The sequence below is a fragment of the Nyctibius grandis genome, chromosome 20 (assembly GCF_013368605.1).
Source record: "Nyctibius grandis isolate bNycGra1 chromosome 20, bNycGra1.pri, whole genome shotgun sequence".
In the NCBI taxonomy this organism is placed as follows: domain Eukaryota; kingdom Metazoa; phylum Chordata; class Aves; order Nyctibiiformes; family Nyctibiidae; genus Nyctibius; species Nyctibius grandis.
This window is the reverse complement of record NC_090677.1, coordinates 7,240,441-7,259,680: the sequence shown is the minus strand read 5'-3', so window position 1 is coordinate 7,259,680 and position 19,240 is coordinate 7,240,441. Positions and strand designations below refer to the sequence as shown.

Genomic DNA, 19,240 nt, shown 5'->3' with positions numbered 1-19,240 from the left:
ATTCCGTGACTGCTGGGAGGTGCTTCTGGCACTAACAAGGTTAAGCCAGGTTTTACAAGTCTTAGGCAAAATAAAGTCTCCAGCTTTTAACAGTGGAACCCCCTCCTCACCCCCGGGCCCGGGCACAGCTCAGCTCTCTGCGCTCCCCCGGGCACCCAACCAGCGCTGGGAATTGCACTTCAGAGAACCCGAGCTTCTCATTTTCACCACCCCCCATCAGATCTTTTTATTGGTTATAAGAACATTTTATTTGCCGTTCTAAAAGGCAAAAAGTCCGTGAGACAACCCTTCAGTCATTAAACAAAATGATTTTTATTGAATTAATAGGATTTTAACAAGAAATGTGGGGTTTTTTTTGTCTGCAACAATGTTTATTGCACTAAAAAGAATCCATAAATAACATTTCAGGACAATCGATGAACCAAATGAAAATATTGGAGAGGGGAACTGTACAATTAAAAACTTTCTCCAAGTAGGGAAGCTTTAATACAAGACAAAAGCTCATTAAAAAAAACTTAATTGTTGTGACATCCCTGATTTTTGCCGTGGTGTGGTCACTAAGCTGGTCAGACAACACCGTTGCCACGCGCTGGGGTCACAGTTCATGAAATGCAGTTTATCCAGGACTTAAAAACCTGTGAGAGGTTTGCTCAGAGATCTTGGTACAAGGATTTCCCCTCTGACTCATTTCTGTGAAAACTAGTAGTAAATCTAAAGTAGTAACACGTTGAAGTAAAAAATAAGGCAACTCAGACTTCACTTGCGTGAAGCACTTGGTTGAGGCTGATGACATCTGCATCTGGCTGGTGATAACGGAACAGCGTCCGTGTTCTGTACATTAAAGCTGTAAACACAGAGCAGAGAGAGAGGGAGGGAGGAGGGAGGGATACAAAGTCCTGAGGGAAATACAGGGAAATATTAATTTGGATTTTAAGGATGTTTTGAATCCGGGACATTTCAGACAGTTGCATCTATTATTGCCCTTCAAAAATACTGAGTCAGCTTCTTAATACTACAGCTGACTGCTAGGAAAAAGATACCAGAATCAAGGCTCTAAACTCCACGCTGGTTTTCAGGATAATAAAACTAGTTCTTGTATGGAAAAAGATTAACAAACATTTTTCATTTTTATAAACAAAATACGTGTAGAAAAACAGTCAAGAGGATAATAACAAAGGTGCAACGTCAACAAAAATAAGCTGCCTTTTCAACAAAAGCACTTTTTCCGTCGTTTTGAAGTGTGAAAAAACCTTTTAAAGCTCTTAAGTGTCCTCAGAAAAGTCTTATTACAAAGAGTTGATAGCTTAAAAATTCTTGCCGTGCTGCTGGGCGTACCACTGCTGCCGCTGCTTGCGGTGCTCCAGCTCGGTGAGGAGGGCCTGCCTGTACGCTTCGTACAGCTTCACGATCCGTTCCAGTTCCTTCATGAAGAGCAGCTTCAGCATCCCCTGGTACGTGTCCAGGTCCGCCAGCTGGAAGAGCTCCCACTTCAGGATGTGATCGTATCTGTCGGGGTAGAAAAGGCGATTACCCGCATGCCCCCGCACACGAGTGCATTAAAACAGTGATTCCATTCTACAAACCCTGAAGATTTAGTAGTAAAACATCTTTTAAAATCCAAATAACTCAAAAATCAACTATTTTAAGAGCTTCCCCCAGCAGGTGCCTCCCAGAACGCTGCAGGTCTTCCCTCACAACACGCTTCTGTTCCCAGAGCGTTCCTGTTCCAGCCTTAACAAGCGCCCTTGGACACTGTCCCCCCCTTGGTTAATGAGCAGCAATAACCTGAGTCCGTGTGCCTCAAACTGCGGGTCACGAACCCGCCAGGCCCACGGGAGGGGGGTACTGGACAGCATCAGTGAGGACTGAGGGAGAGGGGCAATCAGGCTGGACATTAGGAAGCATTTCTTCTCAGCAAGGGTCATTAGCCATGGGAAGGGGCTGCCCAGGGAGGTGGTGGAGTCCCCATCTCTGGAGGGGTTTAAGAAAAGCCTGGCCATGGCACTTAGTGCCCTGGTCTAGTTGCCATGGTGGTGTCAGGGCAATGGTTGGACTCGATGATCCCAGAGGGCTCTTCCAACCTGAGTGATTCTGTGTGAGTAGCACCCCAGAACGAGCAGAGGTGCTAACGCTGCCCCTGGAATGGGGACCTGGGCAGCAGGGAGTGTCCTGGCCAGCCCCAGGAACGGGACAGGCTGCAGAATTTTCTCAGCAATTCCCCAACCCAGTTTTAATCTTGATTTTGTCTGATCTGAGTCTTGCTCTGCAACAGGCATTTTAATGCTGCTTTATTTTGATAAAAGAAAGCCGTGATGTAGTTACATCGTCACGGCAACACCCCTCACCTCCTGCTTCTCCCCAGTGCTTCTAAACACACACAATTCATTTGCAATCTGATTTTCTTAACTTGGAAATAGGCAGCTGGCTACTATAGTCACTAAAAGGACAGAAGAAACTCATGGAATAAAAGAAACTCATGGAATAAATGGAGCTATTTGATCCAACTGAATTACATAAGAAAATACGCTCACTTGAGTGGAGGCTGAAGCCAAAATATCAGTAAATTTATGCAAATAAACTACCTTATGTATTGAAAAGATATATTCAGAAGGTTGTATGCATCCGAGAAGCACCAAGGGATTTATTAAAACACACAACAAGGCCGATTCTCAATGGCAGGACTGTTTCCTATTAAGGTGGCAACACAAGCAGGAAAGAAAAAGCTCCATCCCGTGCCAGAATGTGTTTGCAGGTTTTCTGGGGCCTGCTGGCACTGCTGACAGTTTGTCAGGAAAAGCAGCACATCAGGACTGCTGTTCAGTGCGAGAGCTTCGCTTCGTCTGCCAAGAGAAGTGCTGGACGGAGGAAGAAGTCTAATTACAGACTGAGCCACCAGCAGTGCCTCAATGGCAACGGGCTCATTCAACCCCAAAAATGATCGTAGGTCAGGAACGCTCACCAGAGACACCGAGAGGAACAAGGCACAGAGTACCAGCACCTGACCTAGACTCCCCAGGCAATTTTTAGAAGGGCAACTAATCACAGAGCCAGAAATCGAGGGGAGAAAGCACATCAGTACAAAATTCCTGCAGCACACAAAGCCTTCGCTCCTGGGTGAGAAAGCAGGAGCTGACCAGACAGCACACAGCCAGAACACCCCGTCTGCAGCGCTTCTCCCAGCAGGTAACGAGTATTTAACACAAAACAGGACACTTCCAACAACAAGATCCTGACCTGCCCTGAGTATTGCCAGCCTGTTGGTTAGGGCTGGAAGAAGAAAGTCCTGGGTTCAGATCCTTGCTCCAAAGAGGTGGGGTAAGAACCTGAACCAGGAGCTCTCACACCATTTGGGGTCTCCTCCCGCTCCCAGTCCCACAGTCTGTGGGAACACCCGCCAGGCTGGTCTGCCTGACCTGGGAGGTGGAGAAACATCCCACTCCAGAGCCTCACAGAGGGTTAAATGCAGGGCAGAAGTCTTGGCTCCACTGTGCTAAGGTTCTGATAGCTGCACTCACGCTCTCAAAACAAACCTTGACAGATGCCAGGAGAGAGGGGAAAGGACGCTTGGAGGGATCATAAACACCTTGATACTGGAAATCGTTACCTCAAGTTGTAACTAGTCATCAAAGCTGCTTCACTGTTCAGTGAGCCCAGTGTCTTCTTTTTTACCTTAACAGTTTGACCACTCTTTCACTAAAATAGGGAAGTGTTACGACTAACACCTACTAAACCCTCCATTAGACTTTTCCAGTTGCCAGATTTCTTATCCTTTAGAGAAACTTGTTGAAACAAATGCTAATATTATCTATTTTTGCTGTAATTATCTCCTTTTCTCAATAAAAACGACTGGCCTTTAGGCAGCTAAATCAAGCTACAGTGTCAGGTGTAAGTAACAATACACCACAATGGCTTCAGTGCTAAACTCTACTAATAATCAACAGATTTTTACAGTAAGTTTCAAATAGATTGCAAAAAGTCTTCCTCTGCTACCACTGTGAAAGCATTTTACCCATTTACTTTCATTTCTGCAGCAGAACACAGGAGGATCAGTGTCTGATCACAGGAACTGTGTCCAGTTCTCACACTCAGCTTTTGGACAATACTACTGCAGAACTTACAAGCATCACTGTGTGTTTTTCTCAAACCAGAATTCACTTCTTCACAGAAGTGTTTGAGAATTACAACAATATTCCTATTACCACCAGCACTACTGCAACAGAAGGCTAAAAGGATACTGGAAAATACATGATTTTGATCCCTCTAAACAATGTAAATTCTATTCAAGCAGCTTGAATGAATTAAATGTTTTGGTTTTTTAAATTTGTCTCAGCCTACTAGATACAAAGAAATTCCTGATAATCTTAAATTGTTTAAATTGTCTTAAATTTGTTTCTCAAGTTTCCAGAGAAGAACCAACAGGAGTCCACACAACACAGGCTGATATATTTAAAACTACATGCCAAAGTCCTAAATAAAGAAATGCAGCTGCAGCCAAAACCTAAAAGTATTTCTAGAAAATAAATCCTCCCACAGGTTACAGGAACTCAGCACATCCCTGGTGCGTAACTGTACTGGTGGATTTTAGGCCAGTTTAAATCTTTATGGGCTGCTGGCAAGCCCAGTAGCCACAAGAAGTAATAAAACCCATTCAAATTATAGTTACTAGAAGCAGCTAAAAAAAAAATAAAGAGGATTTTTTAGTGGAAGTCACTGAACAACCTACACAGTGTGAGTTTGCAACTACAAGACTGACTTGCTCATTGCTGCAAAACTTAGTTTCTCCACATCCTCCTTATGAAAAAGTACATATTTCATAATTATTAAAGCTTATCAGGATTTTTTTAGTGCTTTTCTATTTAGTGTTACTCTTCAGCAGAGCTGTACCCATTAGAAATGGGATTTCCTTCATTATGCTGACTCAAATCTTCTTGGAGGAGACTCCCTGTTCCTATAGCTGTTTCTTTGAAAAACTGACTTTTTACTACCATTTTTAATTGAAGTTCTTGAATAGAAATATAGATTTCAGTCTGTATTCAAAAATTCTTAATTGTGAAGGAAAATTTGTATATCTTTTTTAAAAAGGAGTAAGATATGCATTAAGAAATTAACATCCTAAAAATATTTCACATACTTTATAAGCAAGTGGTACCATTCTCACAAATACACTGACAGTAAATCACATCCTCAGCTCTCTAAGATATTCTGCAAGTCATGTGAACTGCAAGAAGTCCTGTGATGATTTTAAGTAATGCCTAATAGAAAGCAATGAGTATCTGGCACAACTCCTCATGCTATAGTCCTTATGCAATGGAGACATAAATACCAATCTAGAGTTCTACTCCCAGTCATTGCAATTAATTTGTTTTCTTTCTAAGCTATGCATGCCTAGTGTGAAATGCAGAGGGAAAAAATAAAAGCTCACTTCACAGGAGCCCTGGCATAGACCTGCAGCCAGTCTGGAATCTCTGCAGTGTGGTAGGGGTTGGCAGGCACGAGGAGCGGCTGGCTTCTCTCAGCTTGCTGTGGCTGGTAAGTCACCTGGGGAGGCTGGTCGTATCGAGGAACGCTGTACAAAGGAAGACAGAGTCTGAAAACAGAGTCCAAGCAATAACTGAGACATTCTGACAGCATTAAATCGTTAACATTAATACACAGATTAATACATTAACTTTCCGTTACTATTTTCGTGCTTCACTCCAGTCACAACTCCAAGTGTTGCTGCTGTCTGTTAGCACACTGTAAAATTCCCCTTAGACCTACACACCTAGTGCCTGCTACCTGGCTACTAAAGCAGAACCAAAAATTATATCTGTTTTTAAAACATTAAAAAGACAAGTATGGATTCACCTCTGGGATCATCGAGTCCAACCGTTGCCCTGACACCACCATGGCAACCAGACCAGGGCACTAAGTGCCATGTCCAGGCTTTTCTTAAACCCCTCCAGAGATGGGGACTCCACCACCTCCCTGGGCAGCCCCTTCCAATGGCTAATGACCCTTGCTGAGAAGAAATGCTTCCTCATGTCCAACCTGAACCTCCCCTGGCCAAGCTTGAGGCTGTGTCCTCTTGTCCTAGCGCTGGTTGCCTGGGAGAAGAGGCCGACTCCCACTGCGCTACAACCTCCCTTCAGGTAGTTGTAGACTGCACTAAGGTCACCTCGGAGCCTCCTCTTCTCCAGGCTAAACACCCCCAGCTCCCTCAGCCGTTCCTCGTAGGTCAGACCCTCCAGACCCTTCACCAGCTTGGTCGCCCTCCTCTGGACTCGCTCCAACACCTCAACATCTCTCTTGAAGTGCGGGGCCCAGCAAAACAGATTGAGTAGCAAAAATTAACTGGTAGATTTGGTGTATATTAACTTCATTTTACATTTAAATTACGAGTAGCTAAAATACTGATTTTCATTCTAGACAAGACTTAATTCATGTTTCAGATGTATGTGCTATATGTGCAGACAGTCTCCTGGAACATCAGATTAAGTTTCTTTTCAGTCTACAGTTCTGTTCTCAGCAACTTTGTTGTTTTACTGACAGTTGAAGAGAATAGCTGCTCTGTTTTAGCGAGTTAGGAACACTATCCTGTTTCTAAACTTAAGACAGTAACAGATGAGACAAACCCTTAACAATTACAACTTCTTTTAAAAATCTTAGTCGAGAACCAGTACAGTTTCCTTCTAAAAATAATAAGTTTTTGGCACGTTATATATGAGATAAAAACAGTTCCACTTTCTTAACTGGATTAAGAAAAAAAACAATCACAGAAGAGAAGGCAGATGTCTTACCTGGGAGCACAAGGGTGTTTATATTGAGCTCTTTTATTGATGTGATCCACATAATACACTCCAAATTCTGCTGACTCCACTCTCTCCCATCCTGGAGGCAGCCCCTCCCGCTCGAGTGGATGGCTCCAGTGAGTTGTATTAGTGTTATGATCTATATAGTATTTCCTTCCTCTAATAGTCCAGTCCACTGACCAGCCAGGAGGAAGAGGCAAGTCTTCAGAGCTGTGATTTGTTAAGTTTCCTAGAGATGTAGCAGCAACTCTACCAATGCCTAAAAAATAAAAGGGAAAGCAATGTTTAGCTAAACTGATAATACCCAAAACCAACGTTATGTACGAAGTCAACTCCCCCCACCCTGCCCCAAGGCACCCTATGAACTTTGCACAATACCATGGCATTTGTGCTTAGAAAAGGGAGCAACAAACCACCACCACAAAACCCGAGTGACATAACCAAGAATTTTGCAGGTCTCTTTCCATTCCTTGGAAGCCTACAACCTACTGAATCTGCTGGCCCAAATTCAGCTATCTTTTTTTAAAATCCTTTTTTTAGTGACCTTCCATTACCCACAGTTCTACAGTTAAACACTCCCTGGCTTTAAAGAAATCCCAACTAACTTTTCATCCCACAATGAAATGCATCTACTCAATCCCAGTACCCATCAGTTTGTGTGTGACCATGTCCCACAGCCAGAAGAAGGGGTATGGGAGCCACTTTTTCCACTTCCTTAGAAGTCAGCAAGCGACTCCATCACAAGCTTTTACTGACTGAGGAGTACACCCCTTTCCTTCTCTTTTTTAGAAATAACACTTTTGTACAATTATTCTTTGAGACTGTAAGGGAAAGGTACGCTCTATCTCATCTAAAATATTCTATTAAAAAGAGGTTTCAGGTGTGGTCATTAATTTAAAAAGACAACAGTAATACTAAAGCAGCAGCAAAACTGTTCTGTTTCTCAGGCAACTTCATATTCCTGTTTGCTGACAAAGGCAAATCTTCCAACCTCGTCACGTCCTGATCTGTTTGGCCTTGAGGTATTTCCTCTTGTCACAGCACTCACCTCTTTGTCAGCTTTATGAAGGGAAGCTGCTGGCTGTGTTCATGCAATCACTCCCCATCTCTCGTTAGGGTTAAGCAACCCAGACCTTTGCTTCCAGTGAGAAGCAGCATCCCAGAGGCTTCCTGACCTTTAGCAGTACTGGGGCAGGGAAACTATTTCAGACCCTAGCTACAGTTATGTCATTGGTTGTGTTTTCATTCCACTGACAAAATACAAACATTCAAGCTGCTTGAAAACACTGCGCTTGGATAAACAAATGCAGCTATTTTCTCCAATTAACTGGACTGCTGTGTTGTAATTCCATGTACGTATAAACTGTGACTATTAAATCATCACGACCAGAAGTTCTGAACACACAGACTTGACTGGGGGAAAGAACTTTCACAAAGGCATAAACATATTTTTCTGTTTACTGTTAAACCCAGCACACATCTGTATTTTTGATACAGTTCCTCCTGCTTAAATTCTAGCACGATTCCAGCAGCAAACACATATATATTTATTCCTTGGGGTAAAGGTTAATGCTTTTTAACATTTGGAAGTTGGTATGAAGAGTTGCACGAGCCATCCTCTGCAGCACAAGTTGTCTTGACACAATGCCTATATCTCTTCATACAAAAGCCAGAGAAGACTGGGAGACGGACTCAGGTAGCGAGGAAACCCAAAATCTAGATTAAATAGAGAAATCACCCAGAAAGCTGGGTAAAAAGCAATGCCAGCCTATTTTTTTTTTAATTTCCAAGACACAAAGAACAAAAATAATACCAGACCACAAATATATTACGCATTCCTTTTGCTATTTTGACTCCACATATGAAGAAGCAGAGCCATACCGTTAAGACAGACTTCCATAGCTGTGTCAGTCACCAGTTTTGAACAGTGTTCCAAGCCTCTACAACGAGCAAGCTCTAATTATGAAATCAAAGGCCAGATTTATAAACTGATGGTTGCAAATACTTCAGGTTGTAGGCTATGATGTATAGTCTCAATGTGCATTTTTTCCTTAAAATCACAGATCACATTGAAATACTCCCTGTGCTGGAAGCTTTAAGATGTCAGGTAATACAGAATCACAGAATGTCAGGGATTGGAAGGGACCTCAAAAGATCATCTAGTCCAAGCCCCTGCCGGAGCAGGATTACCCAGATCATGTCACACAGGAACGCGTCCAGGCGGGTTCTGAATGTCTCCAGAGAAGGAGACTCCACACCCTCTCTGGGCAGCCTGTGCCAGTGTTCAGTCACCCTCACTGTAAAGAAGTTTTTCCTCATATTTATGTGGAACTTCCTGTGTTCCAGCTTGCACCCATTGCCCCTTGTCCTGTCAATGGATGTCACTGAGAAGAGCCTGGCTCCATCCACATGACACTTGCCCTTTACATATTTATAAACATTAATGAGGTCCCCCCTCAGTCTCCTCTTCTCCAAGCTAAAGAGACCCAGCTCCCTCAGCCTCTCCTCATAAGGGAGATGTTCCACCCCCTTAATCATCTTCGTGGCTCTGCGCTGGACTCTCTCTAGCAGTTCCCTGTCCTTCTTGAACTGAGGGGCCCAGAACTGGACACAATATTCCAGATGCGGCCTCAGCAGGGCAGAGTAGAGGGGGAGGAGAACCTCTCTTGACCTGCTAACCACACCCCTTCTAATGCACCCCAGGAGGCCACTGGCCTTCTTGGCCACCAGGGCACATTGCTGGCTCATGGCCATCCTGCTGGCCACTAGGACCCCCAGGTCCCTTTCCCCTACGCTGCTCTCCAACAGGTCTGTTGGAGACACTCATAGTGTCTTACAACCATCAACCCACTATGGCATCCAAATTGGCAATTAGTACAATTCAGACATTGTTTATATAACTGGAGTTACTAGAAATCAAAAGAAGGTGTATCTTGGTTTTCCTTACAAAACTCAGAGGTTTCCTTCAATGTTAGCTCCTGCTATGATTTTGAACAAGAGAAGATGAAAATTGACTTTCATATATATGCACCTGTAACTATCAATGATAAGACTGAACAACACTTGGAAGAGTAAATTCCTATGGGATCTTTTCCAAAGTATAAACCAAAGAAGAAAGTTCCAAGACAGCACAAACCCACCTACCTCTTCTGGGTCACACTGCCCAAGTATGATACTCTTCTGTGTTTAAATTTCAGGTAAGGTCTTAGCCCTAAAGCACTTTCATAGCAGCCCAAAGCTTCCCATAGGGTGTTTCTGCACACACCAAGGACACTCCCTGAATCACGGGCTGGTACCAGATTCACGTAGCACAATGCAACATATCTACAGAAAAAACAACCCCAAACTTGCAACTTGAACCATTTTTATCAAAACATCTACTATAAAACGTGTGATTTTCCTCTTGATGGAGGATATGATCTCTACCACAGGATAAGCAAAACCAGACTAGTCAAACCACTTCGCTGTAACTACTCAGGGTTTTCTTGCTCACGTACTGTTTTTTTCTAACACAGGGCAGAAATTATCCTTCTTCGTGCTTTCCCAAGGAAGAGAATTGTTTAAATTATCTGCTTTTTCCAAATCTTAAAAATCTGCTTTCCTCTGCTTAAGTATGAGCGCTGTTCTTTGTAAACTCCCCTGAGTGGCACTATCAACTCTCAACAATGAATTTAAACTTATGCAATTGTAAATCCTTTCCAGGTTGCCTCTTTGGAACTCGTCTAGCCTCATTTGTTAATTCTGTTTCCTAACGATATATGTTTGGGGTATTTTTTGATTCAGCTGTTGCTTTTAAGGAACATCAATATTGAACATTATTTGTGGCTTTGCTTTTTCCTTCTCTTGTAAAATATAGTATTAAGGTCTTGAATTAATTGTCAATCAGGCCAAGAGGCATTATATTCTGTTCCAGAGCAAAAGAAAATCCTGCTGAATGCAGTTTGCTTGCTTAGGAGTATCACTGCGTATGTTCTCAACATTTCAAAAAAAGAAAGTGCAAAGCAACCACTTCTAGTATTATTAACAAGACTTAAAATACTCAGAGTTTTAAGTAAGGCCAGGCCCTATATTTGGTCTTATTTCCAACATCTTCAACTATAGGGCGTGCTAATACCAGAACCCAAACTTTTAACTTTGAGCACCACGTTCCAGTGTGTTGTGAGATATCAATGCAAAGAGTTCCTTCATTTAATATTCTTCTCTTAAAAACATACTTATGGTAATAATGACACAAATGTGAAAAATATGTAGTATCTTCTTCAATTAAGGAAGTTCTGTTTGGTTTGTTCCATTAGTATGGAACAAAGAAAACTGTATGTGATGTGCATAAATGCTTTCACGGCCCAGTGAAGGGGTTTTATAAGTTCTTAGGTTAGGAGGAAAGGTTTCCAGGTCAGCAAAAGGCAATTGTTCAGTCTGTCTGGTAGAAAGCACAGAAGAAAAATCCTATCACCAAAGCAGTCCAGCATAAAGGGAAAAGTGCAAAAAGAGAAAGTCTCTTTTTTCTCATACTGAAGAGAAAGTCTCACTTTGTTTATTAGATGCACTGCTGATGTAGGCAGAGAAGTTCTAGAGCCTATCAACTCCCCACAATGAGCTTCCACCAAATTTCAGTATTAAAGAACAAATCTAGGAAAACAAAGGCCTTCATATTTGTCTTTAATTAGGTTACAGCATCACAGAATCAACCAGGTTGGAAGAGCCCTCTGGGATCATCGAGTCCAACCATTGCCCTGACACCACCATGGCAACTAGACCATGGCACTAAGCGCCATGTCCAGGCTTTTCTTAAACACCTCCAGAGATGGGGACTCCACCACCTCCCTGGGCAGCCCCTTCCAATGGCTAATGACCCTTGCTGAGAAGAAATGCTTCCTAATGTCCAACCTGAACCTCCCCTGGTGAAGCTTGAGGCTGTGTCCTCTTGTCCTATCGCTAGTTGCCTGGGAGAAGAGGCCGACTCCCACTCTGCTACAACCTCCCTTCAGGCAGTTGTAGACTGCACTAAGGTCACCTCTGAGCCTCCTCTTCTCCAGGCTAAACACCCCCAGCTCCCTCAGCTGTTCCTGGCTGATTGTCTTGAGAGCCTTTTTTCAGGATGCCAAAACCCTCTCCCTTCCCCTCATCAAACCAGGATGAAGAACAGGAAGAGAAGACGAACGAACCATTTAATTTTAAGGGAATAAGTAATAATAAAACAGCAAAAAGAAGTTTCAATAACTATCCTGTTGAGATAGGTCTGCAGGTTCTAGGCCTTCCTAACCCCTTCCAAAGCATCTGAAGGTACTTCCTGAGCACAAGTGCCTTGTTTGCAGAGGGAACAGCAAGCAAGCATAAACTCACAAATAGGAAATGACAGGAAGTACTCTGAAAGCTTGGAAAAGTGTGCTACAAAGAAATTACTGCAGAATCAGCACAGAGAAAAGGGCAGGAATTGCCATTTGTTTAAAAATGAGTTAAGTGTACACACCTAAAAAAAAAAAGCCCTGCTACTTCAGCTCTAAATAGGTTTCATTTAATAATCTGTATTTCTTTGCTCTTATATTAAACATGAATACCAATTTTTTAAGGGATACAATTCAACACAAGATGAACCTACTCTCACTAAAGCCCACGACATTCTGTTCACAGGATTAATCATTTTTCTCCTCTGACATCACAGCCAACTGCTTACAATTCACCATCAGAAAGTCCCTTTACACCGTGATTTTAATCTCAGCAATTTGCATATACACGTAAGAATTTTTTAGCTTACCGCTCAACCAGGTACAAATAACTCTGAGGTCTTGGTTACAAGTTAGTTCCAATCTATACTGAAGATATAACTTCAACCACAGACCTCCCCAAACCTTTAACCTAGAAGAGAGGAAAGAGATGTCGAGGAAAGACAGGTAAAGCCTCTTAGAATTAAGTCTGAAATGGACACTAAAAAAAATGTTCAAGAAATGCCACAGAGGTAGCTAAACATACACAACAAGGAAATATATCTCAACTGAAGTAATTTTTCAGGAAAACCAGCAGCACTAGATTGCCAATTAAAGCTAATGAAAATAAGAAAAGGAGGACATGGAGAATCAAATCATACTGAGAGAGAAAACATGACTTCAAGGAGAAATGCCTATGAAAGAACACATCAATGCTGTCAACATCAACTGCTGAAAAATCACGGGACTTTCTTAAACACTTTGCTGAATACTTTGATTATGAAGATCTCACTGAGAACATGTTTTCAAGTCACCTCCAAATCATAAAGAGGAGAACCTTTATTTCGAATGCAAGCTGAAAATTCACATGCACCTCTTCACTTCCAGACCACTGCTGCTCAAAAGTCACCTCAGTTGTCACCAACACTGAAGGAAACAGCACTCACCAACAGCAAGTGTCCCTTGGGTTCATCAGGCAACATCTGTGCAGCAACCAACCCAAACCATAACACGACTGACTGAGGGGACCTTCTGAGGGAGGGTGGGAGAGGAGGCAAAGGGTTGAAGGCAACGTTCACAGAGTCTAGCTAATAAACAGACTTCTCATTAAAAACTGTAGGCATTAGGCAATTGTGTCATCAAACATCTTGATGAAGAACTTTGATTAGGTGAAACACTTATTAAACAACAATGGAGACGTGTAAGGAAAAAGTAATTTAGACAAAGACAATGAAAGTAAAAAGCCTGCCTCAGTATTCTGGAAATGCAGGAAAAAAGGAACTAGAAATTACAGAGAAATTAGTGTAGCTCAAGGAAAACATTGAAGGTTTGAAGACAATGGATGGTTCAAATAAAAAGAAGCTTAATGGTGAAAGAAGTAAGAAAATCTGAGCTTTTCTTATTTTTGGCCACGTAATTCTTTCACTGAGAAAAAGTAACAGCAATTTTTGAAAAGATGTACAGAAGTTTAGGACATCGGTCAATATTTTTACTGCAGTGAAACTGAAAGAGGAATTTAAGAGTTCATATTCCATGCTGGGCTGAAACAAAAAGAAACAGAGGAAAAGGGAAACACTTTGGCAGACAAAAGGCTCACCTTTTTTTGTCCCTGCCTGCAAATGTATAAGATTGAACACTCACCCATTACAAAATAGGTATAAAATTTGTTCAAACTATTAAATGTAAAAATATGAGAGCGAATGACAAAGACCAACCAAAAATCAGAACCTTTATGATTTCCAGTAGCTAAGGGGGCACGTAAACAAACAGGGGAAAAAAAGGCTTTTTAGGAGGAAATCCACGTTGCTACAATTGAGGAAAATATGGCTTTAAAGCCCGACTTTTAGCTTGTTTTAAAAATTTGCTAGATTAAACTCCACTTTCAAAGTAATAGTAGAGCTCCATTTCCACTTCACATCGTTTCAGTTCTACACAGCAGCAGTACCATTTTTTGAAGTCTTCCTCAGCACACGCAGTTACTGTAGTAATTCTGAGTTAAATTGATGGATGAGTGTATGAAATCCTGCCCTCCCTACAACATCCCAGCACATGCTAACAGGTCCTCCTTATCTGGGCCAAGTAAATGTTTAATGACTGCCGACTGACAGAGAGGGAGGGCTCTCATGCAAAATCTAGGTAGATCAGCTGTATTACACTTAGCAAAATAAACAAGGATTAGAGTGGCAAGTGTTAAACCTCAGTATTTCAGAATTTACTGGCTGGCAGCAGTAACACTAGTGTTACTCTTCTGTCACTTTTCAGTAGTAAAAAAACCCCACAAAGCATTGCCAGGTTATAATCCCACGCACAAGCGCAGCAGCCTTAAATGTTGACGTTCATCCCAGCAGATTTGTTTTCCTAGACAGGAGATTTATTTTACTAGAGACTAGTTACTATATTGTTTACAGATTACAAGTAATGACAACCTAACAACATATTTCACATTGAAGGTACGTTATTTATTTGTTTCAAACTCCTCCTTGAACACAGTTTTTGTTGTATACACAGTGCTCCAATACAGCCAAATTTACTACTTTTAAGGGCATCTTTCTATGGCCAATATTGTAACCCCAGACTTTTTACTCCACCAATAGTTTCACAACAGCACATTGCACCGAAGAATTCTTCTTCAGTGTCACCACAGATAGAATAAAATATTTAAAAAAAGTAGTACTTAATGGATTCTTCTTTCTTATGTTCTTTTAGAAAACAAAGACAAGTTCCAGTGAAATTGAGGTGGGAAACAGACATATTTACAATATCACAAGCTAAAAGAAACAAAGAGGCAAGGACTAGGGAGTCAATTTCAGCACTAACGATATGCCAAGTTGCTAATTACACAAAGCAGTCATTGCTCCCTCTATTTACAATAAATTATTTTAATTACTGAGGTCAAATTAACACAATAAAATTAAATAATAAGATGATGATAGTTAAAATACAATAGTAACAATAAAATAAAATGGTAATGTTTAATTTAGAGCTGTTATTCTCTACATCATGAAAATAGATGTCCCTTAATGAATAAAATTCCTTGCTAGTTAGCAACTGATTCAGCTGTCTAGAGGAGCTGCATATATGCTTGGCATTAAAAAAAACTTGCTCAACCTTACCCCATTTACTTAATAAATAAATCCTGGTTTGAATATATTTTTCCTTTCTGCATCTATGTGGTCAAATTCTCAATTCTAAGAAATATGATCACGCAGTGTACTCAGACCACAAGAAATGTCATTAAAAAGAAGCTCTGTCCTACACAGCATAACTCCTAAATCATCCAGATGTACCTCTGCACCTGAAGCCTTATCAAAAACATAATTTTTAAAATAAAACAACAGTTAATACTTACCTGAAGTGTGCCTCCCATGATTCTGTGACATCCTCTGGAAAAGATCGCCGGTGTGTTCATAATACCTGTAGTCCTCATGCAGGCGATCGTTTAACTGACGTCTCCTCTGGGCATCATAAAAATGATCGTAGTAATAACAACGGGCCCCAGCATCTCCATTTTCCAAGACAGAATTAGCTTCTGTTAAAAAGGACTGGGAGGAAGAGCCGTATTCTCTAGGGACATCAGCTAAACTTCTTGCAAGATAGGAAGGTGCAGACAGTCTGTTGCTTTCACGTCTCATTATTTCGTGAGGTGGCCTCTGCACCGGAGTTCGAAGGAAACTCTGGTTTCTGGAAACAATTCCATCTCCACCAGAAGCATATGCCGAAGTAGTTAAGTCAGGAGGACAGATATCAGTTCGTCTTGGAATGGTTGGACCATGCCGGATAAATGAAGGCATCAGATCTGATATATAGCATGAAAAAGAAATAAGAGCTTTGGCTGTACTTACACATAAAGCATTTGGCTAGCCACAACGCTGCTTTACATCATGGAACTGAGGAAATTCAAACGCCAGAACCCCTTTAAGGCACCTCTAATGCATATGCAAATATAATGGTAACGCTACAGTCTGTACTGGGGCAACAGAAACCATCACACTCCACCAGCAACGAACTATTGCCAAAAGAGTGCAGTTTTGCCAGTATAACTGCATCTACAATAAACAAACAAACAAAAAGCCAAACCCAAAACCCATCAAAAAACACACACAAACAAGAAAACCCCAAACCACCCAGGCTTCATACCTCTCTACTAGAAGGGTCAGGAAAATCCAAGTATCCTGGCTACCACTTTACCACTTCATCGGGACCACTGCCTTTATGAACTCGGAGTAACTGAAGATGTACATGCTCACAGGAATCCATCACAGAGAGATTTTGCCAGTCAACAGGCAAAATCTCACACTATCATGAAGGTATTTCACTTTCTCCTTTACACAAAGGGGTTTTGCACATGAACAGTGACACCTATTCATACAATTTCACTGCCTCCCTCCAGTAAGTGATATATTACTCCTCACCCTACTATTACTTTCAACATGATATAAATAAGTAGTTTCCCTCCAGGTGAGCTAATACAAACTAGGAATTTAATTTAGGAGGAAGTTATGCCTATTATTAATTACTTTTTATTGATAAAATCTTATAACTTAGGGTAAAAATTCAGTGCATCCCAGAAGGTGTCATCAGTAATTTTATAATGATAATTAGCACTCATATAATAGCTGGTCATGACATCATGGCAAATAGCATAAACGTGTAAAAGGTGTTAAGCTCTTAGACACACCTACAACTTAATATGAAAAAAACTCGGTTTTTTTTAAGAACTAAGTCAATGTAATCACACTACTAAATGATTTTGCCTGTCGGCTGAGGAACCAGCCGTTCGTGCAGCAAATACTTCCAGCAAAGCTGAGTACCTGCTCCTGCGAGCAAATCAGTTGTTGCTACTTGTGATCTCCAAGCTAATCCTGCAATTATAGCACAATACATTTCAGTCTCAGGTTGTTTTTGAAGATTAGCAAAAAGAAACCTAAGCACACTTGCAATGTGTGTTTTGTGGAGTCCCAGCAAAACCAGGACTGTGGCACGAGCGTCAGGTTAACCACACGCTGATCCGAGGTACACAACGGTGACCTCATCCAGTTGATTCACGGTTCAGAACTGGAGCACTCGCTTCCGCAGGGATTTTATGCAACTGTCTCCCTACAGTTATCTCATTTTCAAAGCACACACCTTTTTGGCAGCGCGCACAGCCTAGATCGGGAAAACAACCGCTGACTTCTGGAAAGAGAGATGATCTGTTCCGCTCATCTGACTGATGTCTCTTTGGAGACCACCTTAACCCCCCCTCTGTTGAAACTGAGCAACCACGGCTGAGAAAATTAAAAGCCCAACCAAGTTTGTTTACCGTGAGCAGCTGGTGCCTCGCTCCCTGCAGGGCTCCCTTTTACATCCCGCCTCCCTCTCAGGTGTAACCTCCCCCCATCAGCTTCCAGGCCTCATAGAACCGTTTTGATTCGAAAGGACCTTTAAGATCATCGAGTCCAACCGTTAACCCAGCACTGCCAAGGCCACCACTAACCCATGTCCCTCAGCACCACATCTACTCATCTTTTAAATCCTCCCAGGGATGGTGACTCCATCACTGCCCTGGGCAGCCTGTTCCAACGCTTGATAAACCTTTTGGTGAAGAAATTTTCCCTGATCTCCAGCCTAAACCTCCCCTGGCACAACTTGAGGCCGTTTCCTCTCGTCCCATCACTTGTTACCTGGGAGACCGACCCCCCCTCGCTACACCCTCCTTTCAGGCAGTTGTAGAGAGCGATCAGGTCTCCCCTCAGCCTCCTGTTCCCCAGGATAAACCCCCCCAGGTCCCTCAGCCGCTCCTCATCACACTTGTGCTCCAGACCCTTCCCCAGCATCTCTGGACTCGCTCCAACAGACGGTTCCCTGCGCCCAGGGAACCCCCCACAGCCGCGCAGGGCCTCCAGGGCCCGCCGGTCGCAGCACACAAAGGAAGCGGCCCCCACCGCAGGCCTCGGGCTCGTCCCCCCGCAACCCGCCGGGCCCGTCCCCGACACTCACTGCGAAGCAGGGGGCTGGTCTCCTTCTTCACGTACTTGCCCTGCACCTCGCCCGGCTTGGAGAGCTCCGTCCGCGTCTTCTTCCGCGACAGCATCCCACCTCCCGGCCCGCTACCACCGCCCGCATGCCCGGCGCCGCTCCCCGCTCCGCAGGGCAGGGCCCGGCCGCCCCGGCCCCCTCAGACACGGCCGCGCTCGCTCCGTGCCCGCATGGCCGCGCACCGGGTGGGGCGGGGGGGGGGCGCTCAGCACGGGAGGGGGGGAAGCGGCGGGGCCGGCGCGCAGGGGCTTGTGGGAAAGCGGCCTCCACCCTCCAGGGGAGGCCGCAGGGCAGGGGGCGGGCCGCGCTGTCACAGCGCCCCCGCGCGGCGGGGAGGGCGCATGCGCGGGAAGGGCCTCGCCTCAGGGCCTGTCCCGCGGCCCCCCCGCGTACCGACCCGCGGCCCCCCCGGGCACTGCCGGCAGGCAAAGCGGGCTGCCGCCGGCCTCGCCTCCCCGGGGGCAGCGGGGACCCCTCGGCAGGCTGGGGAGGGCCGGGGTGGACCCGCTGCCTCGCTGGCAGGGGGAGCTCAGCCCCCCCACCCCAGGAGCTCAGTGACCAACACACGCCTTTCCTACCAGTTACCAAAGGAGTATGTTTTAGAAGGTTATAAACAGGAAAGGCCTACAACAAGCAGCACACGATATTTTCATATAAAGGTGTGAATAGTTATACAACTGGCATACAAGCAGCACACGATATTTTCCACATAAAGGTCATGGAATAGGTGTGCATCTTCTGCTGAGGGCAGGAGGTGCTTGAAAATAAGCTGAGGCGTGTTCACTACCCATCCGTTTTTTTACACTTCAATCAATTTTATACTTTCATCATGGAAGAAACTATTTTTCATAGCTGCCAAACTGCCCTTTTTATTATTATACCTTTGTGTATGCCTTTGGTGAATTTGCAGATACTACTTGAAGTACTTACAACTTCCATGAGAAGATATTGAAATATTTTCATCTTGGATAAAAAAAGACACAAGTACAGATCATACAGTAATTTATT

The 19,240-nt window shown here is 43.3% G+C and overlaps 1 protein-coding gene across 2 annotated transcripts; it reads right to left on the bottom strand.

Moving 5' to 3' along the window:
* Nucleotides 1-288: 288 nt before the first annotated feature.
* SAV1 (salvador family WW domain containing protein 1) lies at nucleotides 289-18,422 on the bottom strand. Of its 2 annotated transcripts, XM_068416624.1 has the most exons (6): nucleotides 18,194-18,276; nucleotides 17,517-17,635; nucleotides 15,564-16,010; nucleotides 6,780-7,050; nucleotides 5,423-5,566; nucleotides 289-1,506 (listed from the first exon to the last, which is right to left on the bottom strand). In XM_068416624.1, exons 3-6 carry the CDS (start codon nucleotides 16,003-16,005, stop codon nucleotides 1,305-1,307), a joined length of 1,059 nt encoding a protein of 352 aa, XP_068272725.1. In that variant the 5' UTR covers nucleotides 16,006-16,010; nucleotides 17,517-17,635; nucleotides 18,194-18,276; the 3' UTR covers nucleotides 289-1,304. The 2 variants fall into 2 exon arrangements, with proteins under 2 accessions (XP_068272725.1, XP_068272724.1); XM_068416623.1 differs by lacking the exon at nucleotides 17,517-17,635 and having other exon boundaries at nucleotides 18,194-18,422.
* Between the last annotated feature and the right edge of the window lie 818 nt (nucleotides 18,423-19,240).